Source organism: Coloeus monedula (assembly GCF_965178545.1).
Source record: "Coloeus monedula genome assembly, chromosome: 4".
In the NCBI taxonomy this organism is placed as follows: domain Eukaryota; kingdom Metazoa; phylum Chordata; class Aves; order Passeriformes; family Corvidae; genus Coloeus; species Coloeus monedula.
Window position 1 is genome coordinate 1,926,085 of NC_138784.1, and position 19,293 is coordinate 1,945,377.

Consider the following 19,293-nt stretch of genomic DNA (forward strand, 5'->3'; position numbering starts at 1 on the left):
GAGAGCATTTTCTCCAGCTTTAATGAGCTGAATTATCTGTGAGAAGGGTTCGGCAAATTCCAGCACAAGGGCAAGGTGGGCTGTGTCTCTGCGAGCAGGAGATAAGGAGGGAGCAAAGGGTCATAGGCTGAAGTGGAGCAGGGCCTCCCCCTTTTGGGAGCAGCAGGCCATTAGATCATCCTGATATCTAATCTTTTCTGGCTGTTAGTCACTGCTTAGACTGGGGGTGTCTTGACAAAGTCTTTGTTGCTATTGTTGTTACCCTTATGACACAGAGGAAACATGACTGGTTTCTCATCATTTCCTTCGTGTAAGCAGTGAGTAGGAATTTCAGTGTCTCCGTACCCCAGGCAATGACTACTCAACAGCTTTTGCTGTCTGAGGAGAGTGCTGGGCTGGGAAATGAGAATGGTGTTGACTCTGAAAGTGGCTACAAAGAGCAAGATGTAATCCTCATGTGAAATATAAACTGAGAGATCCTGAGGAAAAGAACCACTTTATCTCCATGTATGTTGTCCTCTTGAGGTCACTTAGGTAAGGTCAGGGCAGCAACATTTGATGATATGTTCATGCCAAAAAGTCATATGCAACCCAATTCAGCCATAAAAACTGTTAATGATGCAGTAGAAGCTGTATTTCGCTGCAGGTTTTGCTACTGTGGCGCCACAAGCAACATCTTCACAGTATGGCATGTGAAATATAGGCTGAGATTCATATGTGGCCCAGAGTGATGCAGAATTTCAGGTTTTGTGAAAGGTGTCCACTCTGTGGAGTGGCTGCCCTGCAGAGATGAGCTCACATTACAAAGTGAAAGTCTGGATCCAAAACTTCCAGCAATTCACAAGCAGCCTACACCAATCTCTCACTTCCAGTCCATAATTTTTCATACACTTATATACGGTTATGTACATATTTAGAGTCCAGACTAGGCTCAGTAAACATACAAGAGCGTGCCAAGAAGGAATTGAAGCACAGTACATAGAATTTCACATTAGAATCAAGTAGGTGTGAATGAACTCCCCAAGTGCTCTGTGTATTTGCACAGTGCAATCATGGGTTGCCTGGTTTGGGTGCTCAGATTGTGTGTGTGGAATGGCAGCAGTTGATTTACTGAAAACGTTAAGAAATACATTACAATGCCTGTGGAAGTTCTCCATGAAGAATGTTCCCAAGCTTGCCTTTACATGTTAACTCTTTTCTGTGTGCCCTCTGAAGTCTGTACACAGTAACCTATTTTCTACATGGCCAAATCAGTGGCAGTATCTGTGGAGCATCAGTTTCATTTGCCCCTCCTCAAGAAGCTCATTCATCATTTGCAGTGAGCCTTAGATAAAAGACCCTTCATCTGTGTAAAATATTATTATCGTTGTTGTTGTTAGGCTAGTGTTTTCAGAGGGTTTTATTGGAACCTGATGTCCTGCCAAAAGTAACACCCTGGGAATCTTTCAACAACTGTTCCTGGGTGTTCTGTAGATTACTGCTGTTTTCTCATACACTGTCCCTGGGAATTACATTCTCAGATTAGAAGAACGTCCGTCCCCTTCCCCCTGTGAAAAGAACTGCTGTTCTGGCTCTATATTAAAGGATTAGGATAGTGTTTTTTTCTGGTGACTTATTATTCAGGTTGTGTTTTGTTTTCTCATTAACCCCTTTGCAAAACAGGTTCAAAATGTAAAATAAGATTGATGTGTGAATGATCTTGTAGCATTATGCAAACACTTTGCATAGCTGACAATGGCCAGTTAAAGGAGGACTGGTGGAAAATTGGTTGCAGACGTTCAGTCAGCAACTTTCAACCCTGCAGAGACAAAGAACCTTTAAGAGCTAACTTTATAATGAGGAGCTATAGTACAGCATGGCAGAAATTAAAGGGAGGCCCAAATCTTTCCCTTAGTGACACTTATGTTTTTCTGAGATCTCCTGAGTAGACGTTGCTTTGAGAGACCTTTGGAAAGAGGTGTGCAAATGAGAGCAAATGAGGCCTTCCTAGGAGACTGTATTGGGGAAGCAAATACCTCAGAGCCAGAATAGGAATGGGAGGAGATTAAAGCAGAATAACCATTCCTCTGAAAATTGAACACCCAGATTCTGCAAATAGTCTCGTTCTGAAGAAAGCATTCACATTCATAACTGAACACGTTAAGGTTTTGGAGTGGGAAAACAAAGCTTTGCAGGAACTGAAGTTTCTTATGATTCCTTTCTCACTGTACCTAGCGTTCATCCTGTAGTTTCTCCCTTCAAGATGGCCAAAGGACAGAAGAAGTGGGAACCACTGATGCAGAACAAATGCCCTGGATTTCAGGTGGAGTTCACTCAGTGTGCATCGTGTACCAAAGCTGGATCCTTGTAAGGGGATAGCCAAAATGCTGTGTCCAAATGAAATCCTTAATGTTTGAGGAGGGATGAAAGAGATAGGGAGGAGGAAGAAAAATCCTGGACCATGTAGGGCAGGCTGGGCACTGAATGACAGTGTTTGAAGGGCAGTTGTGGTGGTCTTTAATTGGCCTGGGCTTAGACAAAGGGCTCATATTAGCTCCCAGTTCTAGTTATGCTTTTAAACATTTACACATACCTAGCACAAAATGATTGAGGAGTTTATCCCTGTGGTTTATTCACGTCTGATCACACCCTTTCTTTCTGGGTTTCTGCCTCCCCCCGCAGAGCTCACCCCTGTTGGAGCAGCTCAGCTTTACTGTCAATATGTTGTGCAGCAGCCTTGGGGTTTTGTGGTGCCTTTCTGTGCACCCACTACAGTCTTTTTTGTTGTTGTTGTTGTTGTTCTTTCCCTGAAAAAAAAACCCCAAATAAAACTCAACAGAAAGAAATGCCAGTTTGCCTCTTTTTCGTATCCATGGCTTCTCATATTCTGTTTCAGCACCCTGATACTCTGTTTGAGGCTGCTGCTAGCACGACCAGAGAAAAGTGGGCAACAGAAACTTTTTTGCACTTATTAGTATGATTGTCATGACCAGTGACTTTTAATATATATTTATCCCTACCTGACAGGGAGATAAATATTTAGTGAAATCATTTTAATTGTTCTCTCCAGTTTTTGACTCTGGCACCAAACAGTTTTGTTTTCTTGAGCCTTTCAAAGACCTTTTACCTTGTAATCCATCTTCTGCCCTCCCTACATCATCTCAACACCTCAGCTCTGCAGCACTTGAGTACAGAATGTGAATTTCCCTCTGCTCACAGGTATCAACATGTTAGCATTGGCTGTGTACGTAACGCGTGTGCCTTGGGCAAAAGGCAGACTGAATGCTGCTTTGTAACAGATACAACATTCCCACAATTTTGAGTCCACAAAGTATCATCTACAGCCCAACCAAGAGGAGTCACAGAGTCCTAATGCCCTTCGAAATGCACCAAGAGGAGAAGAGGGCCTTTAAAGGACACAGATGTTTCCACACAAAGATTGTGATCAGTAAATCACAGCCTTCTCTTAGCCTGTGTGTTTGGCTGGTCCTGACACAAACTTCCCACAAGTAGGGCTCTCATTTCTGCTGAATCAGCCTTACAATTACGCCCACTGAGCAGATGATAACAAGAGAGAAGTACTTTGTCAGTGTGCAGGGTACAAATGTATCATGTGTATGGAATTGTATCATCTGTATGGAATTGACTGATACAGCTGGAGGAATTACTCGGCCAGATACTGCCCCTCAGTTCTCAGAGAGGTCAAGAGTAGCACTGGAGACAACGTCTTCTGATTTAGGGATAGCCACTGGGAACAGCACCTGCCAGCCATATCTGCATCTCTATGTACCCACAATGTACTCCATAAACAGATTTATCAACCCATGGACTTGCATGTTTAATGTACAGGGCTTGTGGTAAAGCTCAGTGTTCCTTGCTCTTGCATAACTCCTTTGAGGTTTAGTTGGCTGAACTTTACTTTTCATAAGTCATTTGATAATATGTAAAACAAAAAAATGGGAGGAACATAAAAATGATATTAGGCACACCAATAACAGACTGACCAGGCTCCTAGCTGAGAAACAAGTTCTCATCAGATAGGAAAACACAGGAAGGAGAACAAAGGAAGAAAAAAAATTGCTTTTGGATCAGAATAAGGAGGAATGTATTGTTATAATTTGCAGCCACAGAGTGATGCATCTTTTTTTTTTTTTTAGCCATTCTTTGCTGTTGGCGATGACAGGGACACCTTTCCCTGCATCTGGCCAAGCGTCTGAGTCAGCTGCTCCCCCAGGAGAGATAATGTCCCTGTTTGTTGTTGTGTGAGTGAGCAAGAGGAAGCGCTTTGGGACGGCCCTGCTCCACCCTGGCCGTAAGCACCTGAGTTCAGCACCACGCTGGCCCGCAGCCGAGCCCCGAGCCCACTCCCCTTCCCAGGGAGGGGCCTGCAAGGGAGCTGCAGCTTTGCCACGGCCCAGAAAAGGGAACACCATAGGACTGACCCTGTTCAGTAACTCAGGGTGATGGCTGGGGGCTTGTGGCTGAAGGCAGGGCAGAGGGGCTTGGAAATGAATCAGAGGGTTCCTCAACTCAATGTCACTAGCCAAAAGCTAGTCTAATTAGTAGCCACCAAGACCTGTTGCCATCTGCTCTTGAGTTGCCTGTCTGAGCCTGGTCCTGGGTTCAAATCTCTACACATGGATAAAGATCTACAGCGTGCCTGATAGCTCCTTTTCTTACGGTCTCAGCAGAATAACTGGGTGTTAGATCAGCTCAGAGACAAAACACACCTCTTGCTACACTTGGTAGCTCAGACTAGGGGCAAGCGGGGCGCTCCATCTTCTCTGGTTTCTGAGGACAGAGTCTCTGTTTTCTGCATCTGCTCCCCTCATTTGGCTTACTAACAGTCTGTGATTTTATGGCACACACCCTGCTGGAGCTCTCTTCTGGGGCTGTACTCCTCTTTTTTTTCCCTTCTCCTTCATGATTTGCTCCCTGTGCTTACTTAGTGAGGTTTTGGTGTATTTGTTTTGGTATGGGTTTTTTTCTTCTTTTTTATTTTTTTTCCCTGCTTCTGGGATGCTGAAATTATTCCTTCCTCTGAACATGTGTTAGCTTTTTGTATTTTGGTAGGCCCAGATCTCTTTCACCCAATATCTGTGTAGCTGCACCTGGATATGAGTAGTTTTCTGCCTCAAACTCCATTGCACCCTGGCTCCTCGTAGGAGAAGGAGGTAAGAGGGGCTTTTATTGTACCAGTGGACTTTGCCCATCCCTCTCTGGGTCTGAACAGGCCAGCATTATTTCACAAGTGCTAAATCCACTCACAATGGTTTTAAATGGTTGAGCTGCTGAGCCAGCTGAACAGCAAACACCAGAGGGGAAACCACATTTCGTGAGCGCTTCAGATTCCTTCAGACTGTACGTGGAGCCATTAGGAGCAAAGTAAAAGCCCTTTGACACAACTCCCTTCGGCAACTTTTTCACAACCACATGCCAAAAATGGGGGCTGGCTAAGGAATTGGTCCAGAGTCAGCTCCCAAGAATCTAGCACGTGAAGATGGAGTTCAAATCTGTTCTGGTTAAAAGAAAACAGCAGCACATTCTGTTTTCTTGTAGCATATCAATCCTTTGCTGGATGTCTCCCTGATCAGCGCGGATTGGCAGTCAAGGTATCACCATGGGCAAAAGATGAGAAAAGCCCCAAGTGCCAATGTTAGGTAGGAATAGTTTCTATTGCATTCGTATTTGTTAACTGTTTTCCTTATTTTTTACAACTAAGTGAAGAACCCAGATTGTCTATCTGTTGTCTTCTGATAATCATAGACTAACTAGATCTTCAGCTAACATAATCAGCCAAGAAATATTCAAGAATTCAAGCAATTATCCATTGCAATAAGACAGATAAGCCTGTCTAAAGGAGCTGCTATTTCTGTCTCTGTCCAGACATATTCCCTAATGAACTTCTTTCACAATGATCTGGGTTAGCTTAGACACTCAGTGATGGAGGTTTCCTAGCCCAGACAGTCTTGATAGAGTGATTACTTTGAGCATTGCATTGGGGCAGCAGCAATAATTGATGGTGGTCATGAGGAAGGATGAACCTCCCTGTTTAAACTTCAGTCAGCAAAAACCATGTGGCCACAGCCTGAAATCACACAGGGACGTGCAGGAACATTTCATCTTGAATCAGCCAGAAGGAGGTGCAAAGTTCAAGTTGGAAAGTTGCATCAAGAACCTGAGTGGTCATTCTGAGTCAGAATTTCTGTTTAACATAGTTCAGCTTGTTTCGCTTTGGGGTTTCATCCTACACCACTGTGGTCAAGTGACTCTAGCTCCAGCAAGAGAGAGGTGTGAACAGAGCTGGGTGCCTGAACTTTTGAAAGTGTGTCAAAATTTGTTTCCAACTGATGTTGAAGTTAACATTCAGCAGGGAAGGAATTGTGTGTGGTCTCTTGCTGACAGCTTCAATTAATGCTCTTCTTTACATTGTGTGAATTAACATCTTTAATGGTTTCATCAAAAATTGTTAGAGATTAAGAATTTAGCCAGTGAGAACAAAGATGAAACCAAAGAATACTGCTGCTCCGTGGCCATTCACCCATCCAGAGATGCTCAGTCTTTCCTTCCTCCTTCTGTCACCTTCTACTGCTGTGTCCTTGGGTACGTCAGTGGTCATTTAACCATCTCTGACTGACTTAATATCAGTAAAATAGGCAGGAAAACAGCTCTTGCTCCATGTGGAGATTGCGAAATTAAATTCATTGATAGTCATAGCACGCTTGGAGAACCAGGGACAGAAGAACCTGGTTCTCACACAAATCCTGGGAAAGTATTGCTGTGCTGTTATTTTCTGCAGAAATGCACCTTCAGTAAAACATAGGTTACAGAAGAATGGTTGGTGCCCTTTGGCTCTTGTTAGATTGGTAGGAGCAGTTGTTTTTCTCTCATAATCAAGGTCTGTGGTGAATTTGGGCCTTTTTTTAAATCTCACAAAATATTATTCAATTATGTGACTGCAAAAGAGAAAGCTGCAGCAAATATGCATAAATATTAGGGAAAAAATAAAGAAAAAACCAAGAGAGCATGAACAAGCCACAAACCAGTACATTATCTCATTTTCTTGTTCTCATTTCTCTAAACCTGCCAACAGGATTCCCCCAGAATTTCCAGCACTCACTGAACCTTGACCCAAGCAGCTTCATGAGAAATTTCTTCCCCAAGGGTTATGTTGGATAGCAAGTTCTAAGATCCTGAGTATAATGGTTTTCACAGCTGTAATTACAGACTCACGTATCTGATTCATGTAATTTGACAAGGAATTATAGCTTGGCTAGTTCAAAGGAGTGTGTCAAGGTGGATGGTAACTGGTGATGTGGATCTTGCAGCCTCTGCACACGGGCCCTTCCATCATTCTGGGGTCCAATTCAGACGTTTCTGTTACATGTTTACATACCTGAGGCAGTCTAGATTACAGTCGTAGAGCTCATTTCTTGTCTTGCCTTTCCTCACAGACAGTTTTATAAACATTTGACTCACAAGCCAGGCATAGGGAAATGGCAGTGAAAATGCCCATTCACCCTTTTGTACTTGGAGAAGCTCACACTTCTGTGTGTGGTTATTGTATGCCTGCAGCACTGCCTATTTTTGGTTCTCAGAAGAGAAACAGAGCAAATTAATACAGATTTTACAGGAAGGGCTGAGAAATGGTGACATGGACTGGAGGCTTCCATTTTCGGTGGTCCAGGGAGGGGAGGTGCTGTACCTGTGTGGCAGCTGGGGGCAAACAGAGAGAAGCACATGCATGGATTAGCTCTTGGGCACAGGCTGGAATGGAGGTGAGAAGGGCAACTATTTGACAAAAGATAGAAAAATTCAATTTAGGTGTGTTTTGGCAGGTATTTCATGCTGCAGAGGATTCCCACTCACAAAGATGTCTCAGTGGGAGGTTTTGTTGTCGGCCAGCCAGGAGAGCTGTGTTGCCACCACCATAACCAGGGTTATGATTACTCACTAAAACCAACACTCCTTGTGCACTCAGACCTGCAAGGTGCAAGAGTGTGGGTGGATGTATCTGTATCTCAGTGTATGAAATGGCTGCCTGGCAAGAGATGGTGCCCCTGAGGGCTGTGGCTGAGGAGGAGATGGTGCAACAAGAGAAGTGGCACTGGTGGCCAACGAGCAGGCCAGGCCAAGCTGGTGGAGCGGCGCGGGGCGGCAGGCTGGTTGTCCTGGCATGGTTTGGTGTGGCTGATGGCTGACCTTGTCCCCCAAACAGGGTGTGACCATGCTGACGTGCTGTCACTCAGTGGATCATGGGCCCCTGAGTGTCCCCTCAATCCCCCCGTGCTGCACAGGTGCCATCTTGTCACCCCAGGTCCTGTGCCAGTTCACCTCCTTCCCATCCCCACAGGGAGAGCCTGTGCCCCCTGGGCCTTGCTCCCTCTCTGCTCTCCCTGCTTCAGTTGTACAAGCTTTACAAAGAAATTCTGTTATTCTTAATAGACTTTTATAGCAGTCAAGCTCTGGGGTTCTCTTCCCTTACCTCAGGGTGTGTGACAGCACCCCCTGACCCAGGTCATTCCCTCCTTCCCTCCCAGTTTTCTCTTCAGAAGTGTCTGGGCTTCATCAGATTGCTTTTACAGAGCCCATTTTTTGTCCCCCTCTACTTTTAATAATACAGTTGTGACCTGAGCTCTGGCTGTGCTATGGTCATCAGCCATGTCCAGTGCACAGTGTGGGACCAGGCTCCCTCCCTCCCAAAAGACATTGCTACTTTTCTTTCACTGCCCCTCTACAAGTTGGAGTGTGAGGATCCAGGTCAACCACTGGTGTAAGGATGCTCCAAGGGTATATTTAACTCCACACGTGCCTCATCTTCCCCACATGCCTTAAAACCCTGAGGCCAGTTCCTCAGGGTGAAAAATACTATTCCTGTGTTCGGGAAGGGCCTAAGCAAACATTCACCCCAAGTGGGAAAGCTGGCCATGCCCAGGTAGAGCAGGCAGGAGGAATGGAAAGGGAACAGGAGAAATACTGCATCTGACAATAGAACCAAGGACCAATTAGTACTGATGGCGAGAAATTGTCTCCTCCTTCTCAGCACGTGTGCTCACGCTTGTCTGTGTCCTAGTGTGAGTGTTGCTGCTTTCTGGGACCAGCACAGGTAGTGCTACGCAGACTTTTGGGTCCTGGCAGCTGGGGAACAAAAGCATAGGGTCACTCTTGCTCCAAAGTGTAATAATCTATTTCACACCTGTCTTTTGACCAACCGGGGCAGAGTGAATCTCTGCCCAAGCCCTGTAAAGGCTTTACTCTCAAGGAGCAGCCTGAAATCTTGCAGTCTGGGTGGCGTCCACTAGTGAGAGCAATCATTGTTACTGCTAGGGCCTTCCCTGCTTCTCCCACTGGCTACACCAAGACCTGAACCTTCAGATTACTGGTCTGAAGTGAGGAGTAGCTGCCACTGAAAGGAGATATTCTGTTGCCTCTCCATGCTCTCATGGCCATGCAGTCCCAGTCATGGGCAGGTGTGGGATCCTCCCAGGAACCACTGCAGGACAGCAAACCAGAACATTACCTCTGCCAAAAAGTGTTTCATTTTCTTTGAATGTATCTCTCTGAACCAGCTTTGCCAGAGTCAAATGAATATCAAAGGTGATGGAGTGTAACCCTGGGAGTGGGGTCCTGTTTGAAAGGCTGGAGTACCTGAGTTAGTTTAGTTAAAAACACAGTGAGGTAAGCTCTCAGACTCTTGATAACTGGACTGCACACAATGTACAAAGATGTGACAGAAATGGATTTTTCTGAAGCACTTAGGTTTCTTTTTGAAAGGCTCTTTCTCAGTGCAGACCAGGCCCCAATTACAGAACCCAGATAATGCTACAGACCAGGCCCCAATTACAGAACCCAGATAATGCCTGCTACTGGGGCAGGCACTTTGCTTCATTGGCCATGCAAGACTGCCACTATTCTAGAAAATGGCTGAAGGAGAGGAGAGGTCCTGGAGCACTAGAAAATACAGACTGGCTGCTGCTGCAGGAGCAGGCGAACACATGCCCAAACCAGGAACCTGTAAGCACATCACAGCCTTGAGGCACAAGTTAAAGCCACAAAACACCAAAAATCTGAAAGTCTAACCCAGCTGTGAACACTCTCTCTGCATGCCCTTATCAGGTCTAGACTGAAAGTGGGATGTGAAAGATGGGATTTACTGTGATGAGGGGGACTTTCCAATAGTTTTGTGGGCATTTTGGAAAAGTCCACGCTGTTACACCTATAGCTAACTCTATTTATCTGCCTTTCTAAAATCTGCCTGCTGTAGATCTGGCCAAAAACTGAGCACTGGAAGTAAACTATGCAATTACTTGAAATCTTTTTTTCTTGCAAGTTACTTGTAAACCTGTCTTTATTTCCACAGATGTGTTTTCCATTCAAGGTATTCATGAAGCAACTTCTGCCAAAAAATTTCAGTGTAGGGTCTGTTTTCCAGAATGATTATTTTAGCTGTTTACTCTTTTTACTTTTGAAGTATGAATGATTCCCTAAATGGTGAGGTATTACTTCTGCTTCTCATCCCAGAGGATTGTAAATTTTTTTTATCCAAAGACTGAGAAACTATAAAAAGAAAGACACAACATACAGTATATAACCTCTTTTGCAATATGACCATGGATGACATTTCATCCGGCGCGCATCCCTTAAACACCCATTTGTACAGAACATAACACCCATGCAAGAAAACATAAAAATATAAACCTAATAAAATTATGGAGCCATTTAATGTCAGCCCCAATCTTTGCTCTGCTCTGCAATATCCATCTGGGGCTCTAACAGACCTAGCTGTGGCAATATGTGTGAGTGTTACTGGTTTCAGCTGTCCCCAGAGCTTCTCCCGGTCACTGCTGCTGTGGTGGCAGTGGTGGAGCGGATGTTGCCTCAGTCGCTCCCATTCAAGGGCTGGGACATTAGCTCAGATCACCGATGAAACGGGGTTGTGTTAAGATGCCAGACCGTGAGCTGCAGCAGCTGAGGTACACAGCTAAACAGATTTAATGGGCCTCTTGCTGCTGAGAAGAGCTGTCCTGTATGGCTGCCTCCTCCCCTGTCCCCCCTGCAAATCTCTATGGAAGGGTTGGAGGCGAGAGTCAGGGGAGACAATAGCATGAAGAAGTGCAGACAAGTCAGTCAGAGTGTTTCTATCAAAGCCATACTTCTAATTTATAAACCTGTGCTTCCTGAAGTAAGAGGAGACTGGTGACGGGATCTTGTTGGATTGTTTTGTTTCTATCCCAAACGTGTTTTTCAGATCCCAGCTACCTCAGGATGTACTCTGCTATACCTCACCAGGATACTGCTCTCTGCCTGGTTTCTTGTCAGTGGCAGGTGTTTAATAGAGGAAGGTGAAAGTTTCTCTTGGAAGCCACAAAGAGAGATGTCCGGGGAGAAAAATGCGTCTTTCAGATTAAATACTGTCAAAGTTTTATCTTTTAATATGTAAATTAATATTTTTAATTAAAATACTTTCATTCCAGTTTTATTTATTTTCTTAGCACTTGACTGGCTGGCATAAATCAGGTAAGGCTGCACAGTCTTGTGCCTTTTTTCTATTTCAGCACCATTTCTTTTTTGCATCTGTCTCTGCACCGTTTGAGGTTTTGTTGGTCTTCCTAGAAGTCAGAATGGAAAAAAGACTCCTTAGAAACACACAGAACAAGAGAATTTTTGTAAGGGAGAAGGTGGGTTAACGGGAGATACTTCTTGCTGTTAAAAAGCAGTCCTAGGTGTCACTTATGGAGAGCTGGTGTCTAACTTCTCTCACACAAGCTGCCACTTGTACTCTGGTAGGCAATTGTGCCATTGCCTGTAGGGAACTGAAAAGCATATTTATTTTTATCCTGCTACTGGCTTATGGAATTTGAAGGTACCTTTTTTAGCTTGCATAACTGTAAATATTGTTACTGGACCTCCCAACCTCTTTTAAATGTTTGCTCGCCCCAATATTTGACCTTGTAACCTGCCCCAGGAGATGGCAAATTCCACAGGCTGATGACATGCTGGATGAGGGAGTCCTGTTACAGACACTTTCAATTTTGCTGAGTGAGCTCCTGTTCATGCTTCAGAATAATCAAAAAACACTGGGGACTGATCAGTTCTCCTTAGAGCCTTCTTAAATCTTGATTGCCTTTTCCTGCTGTCTCCAATGTGAGCACAAAGGTCCATTGTTTTAATGTTAGTTACCTGCCTAGCCTGTCCATGTCAATGTTGTATAAGACATGCTAGGAAGTACTGTGCAGCTGCTTCAGGCACAGGACCCTCGGTCTATAAATAAAAATCCCTATTTCTATATTGTATCATAGTTAACTTTCAAAACTGTTCCTGCTGCTCCATCCAGGAGCTCTTTGAGGAGGAGTGAGTCGCGTTACAGCGTGCAGTGCACATTCCCCGAGATCTTCGCAGACCCACAGCTGGAAACTTCCAAGAAGATACCTGCTCTGCATTCACTGCTCAGAGCAGGGACTCTCAAGAGGCTTTGAAATGTACTTTCCACTGAATAACATTTTTTTTTCCTCTGCCACTGACCACTCCTCCCCTCACCTCACACTTGTCGTCATTTACAGGACTCTCTGCTTGTTGTCTCAGCTGTTGTCCTGAACCCAGATTCAGGATTCTGCAAACTACACCAATTTGTCATGAATGGGGATTTAGATCACTTCAAGAATCATCATCAAAGATACTTGTGAAAGTGATTTTAATATGATGTTGTAAAAATGTGACTTAAAATATTCGATGGCAAGCTTCACTCTGCTATTATACAGCACAATCATTTGAACAATGATTCGAAACTACTAAGGCACAAGTCAAAGTTAGCAAGAAAAGAAATCAAAGTTACCAAGATAAAATCAAAGTTACCAGGGCACAACTCAAAGTTACCATATGACAAGGTTATGTGCAGTATCAATCACTTACCAAAGATCTGCTGCTGGTAAAAGGTCTCTGCTTTGAGGAGCAACCCTGAGGGTCGTCACAGTAAAGGGGAAATCACTGCCATGCAGTCAGGCTGCTTAGCCAGGAGAGCTAAAGAAGTCTCACTCAGGCCTTTATTTATAGAATAAAGTGGTTGGCTTGTAGTCAAATTGCATGGGATAGTAAAGGTATGCATGAGACTCCTTGTACCCACAGCTTTCTTTGTTCCTTGATAAATGAGTCTTGGAAAAGCCACTCGCTATTCATGTGTTAATCGCATGATTGGTGTTCCAAGCTCATGCCTCGATGCTCACTGGGTCAGCTCTGCTCCTTTGTGGGTTTTCAGAGAGCAGATTGAAACCAGAGTTGCTCTTGCTCCATTTGCAGCTCAGGCCTTTACATCCTTTGGAGTCCGAACCAAACTACGTTCGTTTGGTTAAGGGGTTTTATCCATCACACCAGTGGTTGACACTCCCTCCCCTGGCACTGTGTATTTCCTGATCACAAGTGTGCAGGAGTCTGTGTGCATTCACCTGTGTTTTGTACTGCCTGCTGACTTCCCTGGGAGGCGTCACAAAGAAAATCTTGGCAGCACAGTTATTCTTGGGGCAGTCTGTGTAGCTGTGCACGCTCTACACCTCCCTGCTCTAGAAACAGATAGGATGTTCTTTTCAGTCTGGCAACTCAAGGAACCTTTGACCTTCTGGGCTTACTTATCTGAGTATTGTAAAGGCCGATGATGCTGGTGATCACTTTTTTTGGCTCTTCACTTAGCCTCAAGATGGGTTGAAAGAGAAAACTTCAAACCCCAGATTTTTCAGTAGTTTATGAGACTTTTAATCAGTGAAGCTGATTTTTTTCATCTATTATACCTGGACTTCATGATAAACCCGAAGCTTTCCATTGAGCAATTTAATATACAGTGTTAATTTGACCTTTTTGTTTAGCATAATTTTCTTGTCCTCTTCTCTCTTTACCACCAGTTCCTGGCTTAATGACATCTATATTTTTCCCCTTATTGTCTAGTTCTAGGAAAGACTAACTTTTATCTCTGCCAGTCCTTAATAAAGTACATTTTCACCAACTGTGCATCCTCCTCACTTATTATGTCTATTATTGAGCATAGCTACTCCCAGGCCTTCAAAAGCTGCTCTGCACCTCGTATCTCAGTGGAGATGGATTCTGCAGGTTTGGAGAGTCTCAGTCCTCCTTTCTGGTCAAGGATAATGGTCCTGATTATTTCCAAGGGCACAAATCTTACCATCTTAATTTCTTTGACGCAGGCTGAAGAAATAAAAGTTGTGACCCCAGATAGACTTCCCCACTGCCAAGTCTAAGGATGATTGAGACCATTTCAGACAGAAAAATCATCTGCAAAATTTGGACCCTGATGCCACCTACTCAGGGCTGGAAGCTGTGCCCTAGGCAATGCTTCATATTCTTCCCTTCTCCACAGTTGTCTGAAGTGCAGATCTGGACTTGACCTTCTAAGGTTTGATGGGTCTTTGTGATCTGGGCTTTTGATTCCATTTCATCTCTAACAGTCTCTTTTTTCCAAACCCTTGGGTAGTTGCCCTTTCCGAGAACGCACGCTGCGCATAAGAAACACCCTTCTTAAAAAATACAAACACTCAGAATAGGAACACAGAGAACTGAAAGAGCTTCACCAAGAAGTTTTGTTTCTCTATAAACCCTACATAGGAAACCTTGGCCTCTGCACTCCCTCAGTATTTGCTGTATTTATTTCTTTTTCTCCTCTCCAGATTGAGAGTACTTTCTGCCAAACAGAGGAAGGCTTTGTGAGATGAGGGACAGATCAGACTTATGCAGCTTGTAGAGTATGTGCTGCCTCCTTCTGAGGGCTGAAGGCTAATCTCTTCCTCTGCTGCCCCTCCTTCCCTAAAAAGCATCTCTTTTTAGTAATTTCCCTCTTCTTACCCTTATTTTTTTGGAAAAAGGCTCATAATTGCTCTTGGCAGAACACAGCAGACATCCTGCCACTGGTTTCTCTTCAAAGGGGAGCAGAGGAAAAAAGCAGAACTGAGTTTTCAAAGGAAATTGGCTGCCAAAGCTGAGGAGCAAATGATAGGAGCAGTGGATATTTCCCCCAAACTGGGGCTCTTCCCCCCCGCTTCTCCCTCCCACAGGTATTTCCCCAAGATGGACTCACGCGAGGATTGGTGTTGTCCCTTTCCGAGGCCATCCTCCTGCCCCGGTCTCTTCCCCAGCAGCTGCAGCGGAGCGCAGCGCCCTGTGCTCCCGGAGACTCCCTGTGTGCTGGAGCAGGACGCAGCTGCTGGAACAGACCTGCTATTCATGTGCCGGCGGCCGCCCGCCTTGGCATGGGCTGGGGGGCGAGAGAGGGGGTGGCAGCCAATTCTTCATTGTCCAGGCAGCCCTGGAACAAGTGCCCCTCTTAGACTTTCCATGACACTCGTGTTCATTGCGTGTCTGCGCTACCTCTGCGAGCCCAGCTGAGCCCCATGAGCTCACTTGGGCAGGGACACGGTGATGCAGCCAGTGTACCAAGAGGTTCCTGGCATGGGCTGTGCGGCCACAGCAGCCATCCCCATCTCTTTCTTCCCTCTCTCCCCAGCACACAGCAGAATGTACAGATGAAACACTAAGGGGTGAAGAAACGAGGTCCAGAAAGTTGTGCCTGCTAACTGCTGCTCCTAAGATAGTGTTACAGCTCAGAGAAAATTCGCACTTTACTCTTTTTACAGTCCCTTCTTCTCATTTTTCTCCCCAGCCCTTCCTTTCCCCTCCCCAACACTTTTTTTTTTAGTTGAATTTGATATGTCTGGTCTTAGCTGAAATGAAATCTTGCTTTTCGCTGAAGTTAAAAACAACTACGAATGACACTGGAATGGAAATGTGTGCAGCCGGAATCAAGCCACAGTGTAGAAAAACATGTTGTTATTATTGTTTGGTGGGTTCCTCAGGCAGAAAAATCAGCAATATTTCTCTAGATTTTAGAGAAAGTGCTACTGTGTGCTACTTGCAGATCAGGTAGGCATGTTTGGCTTTTGAAGGAGAATTTCTGTAGTTACAGTATCATAGAAAATTTATGGTGAGGAATATATTCTGTTTAAACAGTTCAGCCAAATGCATGTTCTAATACTCTAGCCTGCCTAAAAGTGCTGACAAGTCTGTCAGTAGACGATCCTGTTGCATTGATGCTTCCCAGCAAAAGGCCTCATTTTGCAGTGAGAATACTAGTGCTTAGTACTGCAAGTTCATTTCAAAGTGCTGATGAATTTAACCTCTCTGCATTCCTCTTAAACAGCTTTTTTTTCAAACTTACAGATATATGAGCTGAAGCAGTGAGATGCGTTTAGGGACCGGGCTAGTGTTACACAGGAAAACAGGGCTAGGATACAGCTCATTTCATCCTTAGGATTTGGCCTAAGGCTGAAAGCCCATCAGGAACCATGAGGCTGATGCTACAATCAAAAGCCACCACCAAGGTTCCTACTTTTGAATGAAAATTAAGACCCCTGTCTCTTGTTATCACCGAAGTGATTATTTGAGTTCTACAGGAAAGTGGAAGTGAGGAGAAAGAGGTTACTCATTGCTACTCTCCAGCACCTGTTGGCTTTTGCCGTTTTTTCCCCTTAATATAAAGAGCATTTAACCCCAAATGCAGCCATCTGCTGCTGCTGTTGACTTGCTGTCCTGATAGGAACCTGTATGTTAACTAAAATTCTCTGTGAGTATACTGCTGCACAGATGCTAATATAGATAATTACCTGTTTTAAATTACTTTTTTTTACTGTAGTCTATAAAAAGATGTTATGGTTGATCAAGTAATAAATACATGTTGCTTATTAATAGATAATTTACACTGGGTGGGTGCCAACAGTATTTGTTAAGGCACTCCTGGGAGTTCAAAGGACTTCATCTTGTACAGGTCCTTTGTGAACAGGCTTCCAGCAAACAGCCCATGAAAGCTGGCCAAAGTTTTTTGAGTTTCTACATGTGACATAGGCATAAAACCAACTACAAAATATTTTCTGGTGGGCAGACAGGAATGAAGTATCTATGATTTCATTTAGAAGATAAACAAATATTACCAGTGCACAGACTTCAGACAGGACTGCATGCCATAGAAAAATGTGTCTTTTTAAAACTGTTTGTTCTGAATATATCTAAATGCCACGCTAGGAGGTTTTTCTTTTAACACACTCTCCAGAGAGGTACTGCAAAGAGTAATAATCTCGTACTATGCCCTGAGAGTACGTACAGAAATCAGTCAAAACTTACGGCAACCCCCGTGTCCTTGTAGGTCCTTCAATCAAACGGGGTCCTCATTTCCCTCTCCCAGGACAACATGAGAGGAGCTTTCTGCAAAGTGTGTTAGTGGTGATGGCTGTACCAACCTCCCTGGAAATGGTAGGAGCCAAACATATTAAAATGAGAAAACTTCAAATGATAAAATTGCTCTTGGAAATGATTTGTCTGTCATTAATAGCAAAGCTCAGAGCCAAAAGATGTGAGAAGAGAGGGGAGTGGGTTTGTTTTAAAGAGGGTTGTAACAGCTGCCCAAGAAAGGAGTGCCTCAATGAACACAGTTATTTAGATATACTAATTTCTAACTGTGATTACAAAGAACCACATTTTTCAAAGTATCTTTCCAGTAACTGTTAATTATGATGCAAGAATGCACCATTGTAATGGTCCAAAGACTATGGCACAGAAAATGCAGCCCAGCTTCTAGAAGGGATTGTGTGACATGAGTAGTAGCACTCAGCAGTTTTAGACTAAACAGCCCCTGAACTCTCTTCCAGTCCTTTGTATAACATAAGGCAAGTGGGACACCTTTAAAACCTGGCTGTTCTAGTGGCTGTTGATTGATTAGAGAGTCTTTCTGGTGTGGCATGCTGGAGACGGCCAGGGGAAGAGCAGTGTTCCTTGAAAGGAGGGTGGGGAGTATCTGGGGCATGACGGAAAACAAATCCGTGATTTTCCTTGCGAGATCAGCCCACGCCAGCTGAGAGCAGAGGGGAGGCTCTGCGGATCAGCCACCTTCGCCTGGGAGGAGCACGCGTGGCAGAGTTCCTTATTTCCACCCCCATCCTCTTCCCTCCCTTATGCCAGCCAAAGTGCTTGTGCAGCCACCCAAGAAACCAGACAGAACTTCTTCCAGCTGGAAGGGAAAATAAAGTTGCAGGCTATTTTTTTGGCTGGGATCAGCTCCCTGACCTGGTTCCGCGCATAACTGCGCAAACACTTCCACTGGCAGTAGGGAGGGTGTCCGGTGGGAAATGGAAAAAGCAGCTGGGAGTGGAGGAGGGTGGGGACAAGCCGGTTGCAGCAGCATTGCTGCTGGATGTGTAAGCACAGCGCTGCAGTGCTGGTGCCACCACTGGGGCTGGCCTCTGACAGGCAACGTGGGAAGAAGAGCTGAAGTTTGTGGGCTTCAGCTCTCTGCAGTAGAGACTGCTGGCCGCAGGAAGCAGCCATGCTTCCTGAAGACTGAGCTCCTCGCAGAAAATGCTCTCCCCTCCTCTCCCAGCTTTGTTGCAGCACTTCAGTGAGTGTCCAAGATGGCAACAGTTTCTGTAGGACAACTGCTCTTGTAACAGGGTGACTTCACATCTTAACTCTTCCGAGGCCTTCGTCTTGCATTACAAAAGTGGGTTGGGTTTGGTTTTGAGACGCTCTTTCTCCACCCTGTAATTTTGGGTGACCTCTGCTCTACCTCAGGAGACAAGAGTGCTACTGATCTACTATGAGTGCCTTCACCTGACTCCCTGGGAAGATGAGAATACAGCCTGACCTGTTTAGCCTTACAGAATGAAAACCAAGAGGGATACTGATGCCAGCTACTGAGCTGGAAAACTCTAGAGAGATAGAAATGCAGCAGTAGCACAGGAACTGATTGATAAACTGGCCAAGAAAAAATGCTGGGTTAGAAAGTAGAGGAAGGTTCTTGGCTGCCTAAGTGCTGATGTTCTGAAGAAACCAGCCAGTGAGAGTAGCAAGGACAAGCAAGTGAACCAGACTGGGGATGGAGTTTGCTGAGCTTGCCACAAGGATTACCTGCTACAGCTGCCTGTGACAGCAGGGACTGCCCCTGCAAACCCTTCTTGTCCCAGGTCCTATTTTCTGTGTTTCACTGGTGGAGGAGCAAAGCTCAGCTAAACTGTAGTGCATGCTACTGCAAAAGTGAAGGCAAGTGACCAGGTAGGCAAAGGCCCATTTTCTGTAGTTTCCTTAGGAATATTAGTCCTTTTAATTACTGGTAGGGTGATAGCTGCGGGTTGGCCAGGCCAGCTTCACCTTTTATAGGAGAGAGCCACAGAGAACAGCCTAGTGTTTAGAAGAGTCATAATCTCAAGGAAGCCTCTGGAGGCAAGGAACACACACGTGCAAGTAGCACTTCTAAAATTCTCCCAGAGGGTG

The 19,293-nt window shown here is 44.8% G+C and overlaps 1 protein-coding gene across 1 annotated transcript in view; it reads right to left on the minus strand.

Moving 5' to 3' along the window:
• The window catches only part of NINJ2 (ninjurin 2), a gene marked incomplete at its 3' end in the record, with an annotated part of 43,855 nt that extends 28,709 nt beyond the window's left edge, over positions 1-15,146 (minus strand). Inside the window, exon 1 of the mRNA XM_082281056.1 lies at positions 15,056-15,146. Within this exon, the coding sequence (XP_082137182.1) occupies positions 15,056-15,088 (33 nt within the window). The 5' untranslated portion in view covers positions 15,089-15,146. The remainder of the gene's footprint in view (positions 1-15,055) is intronic.
• Positions 15,147-19,293: the final 4,147 nt, after the last annotated feature.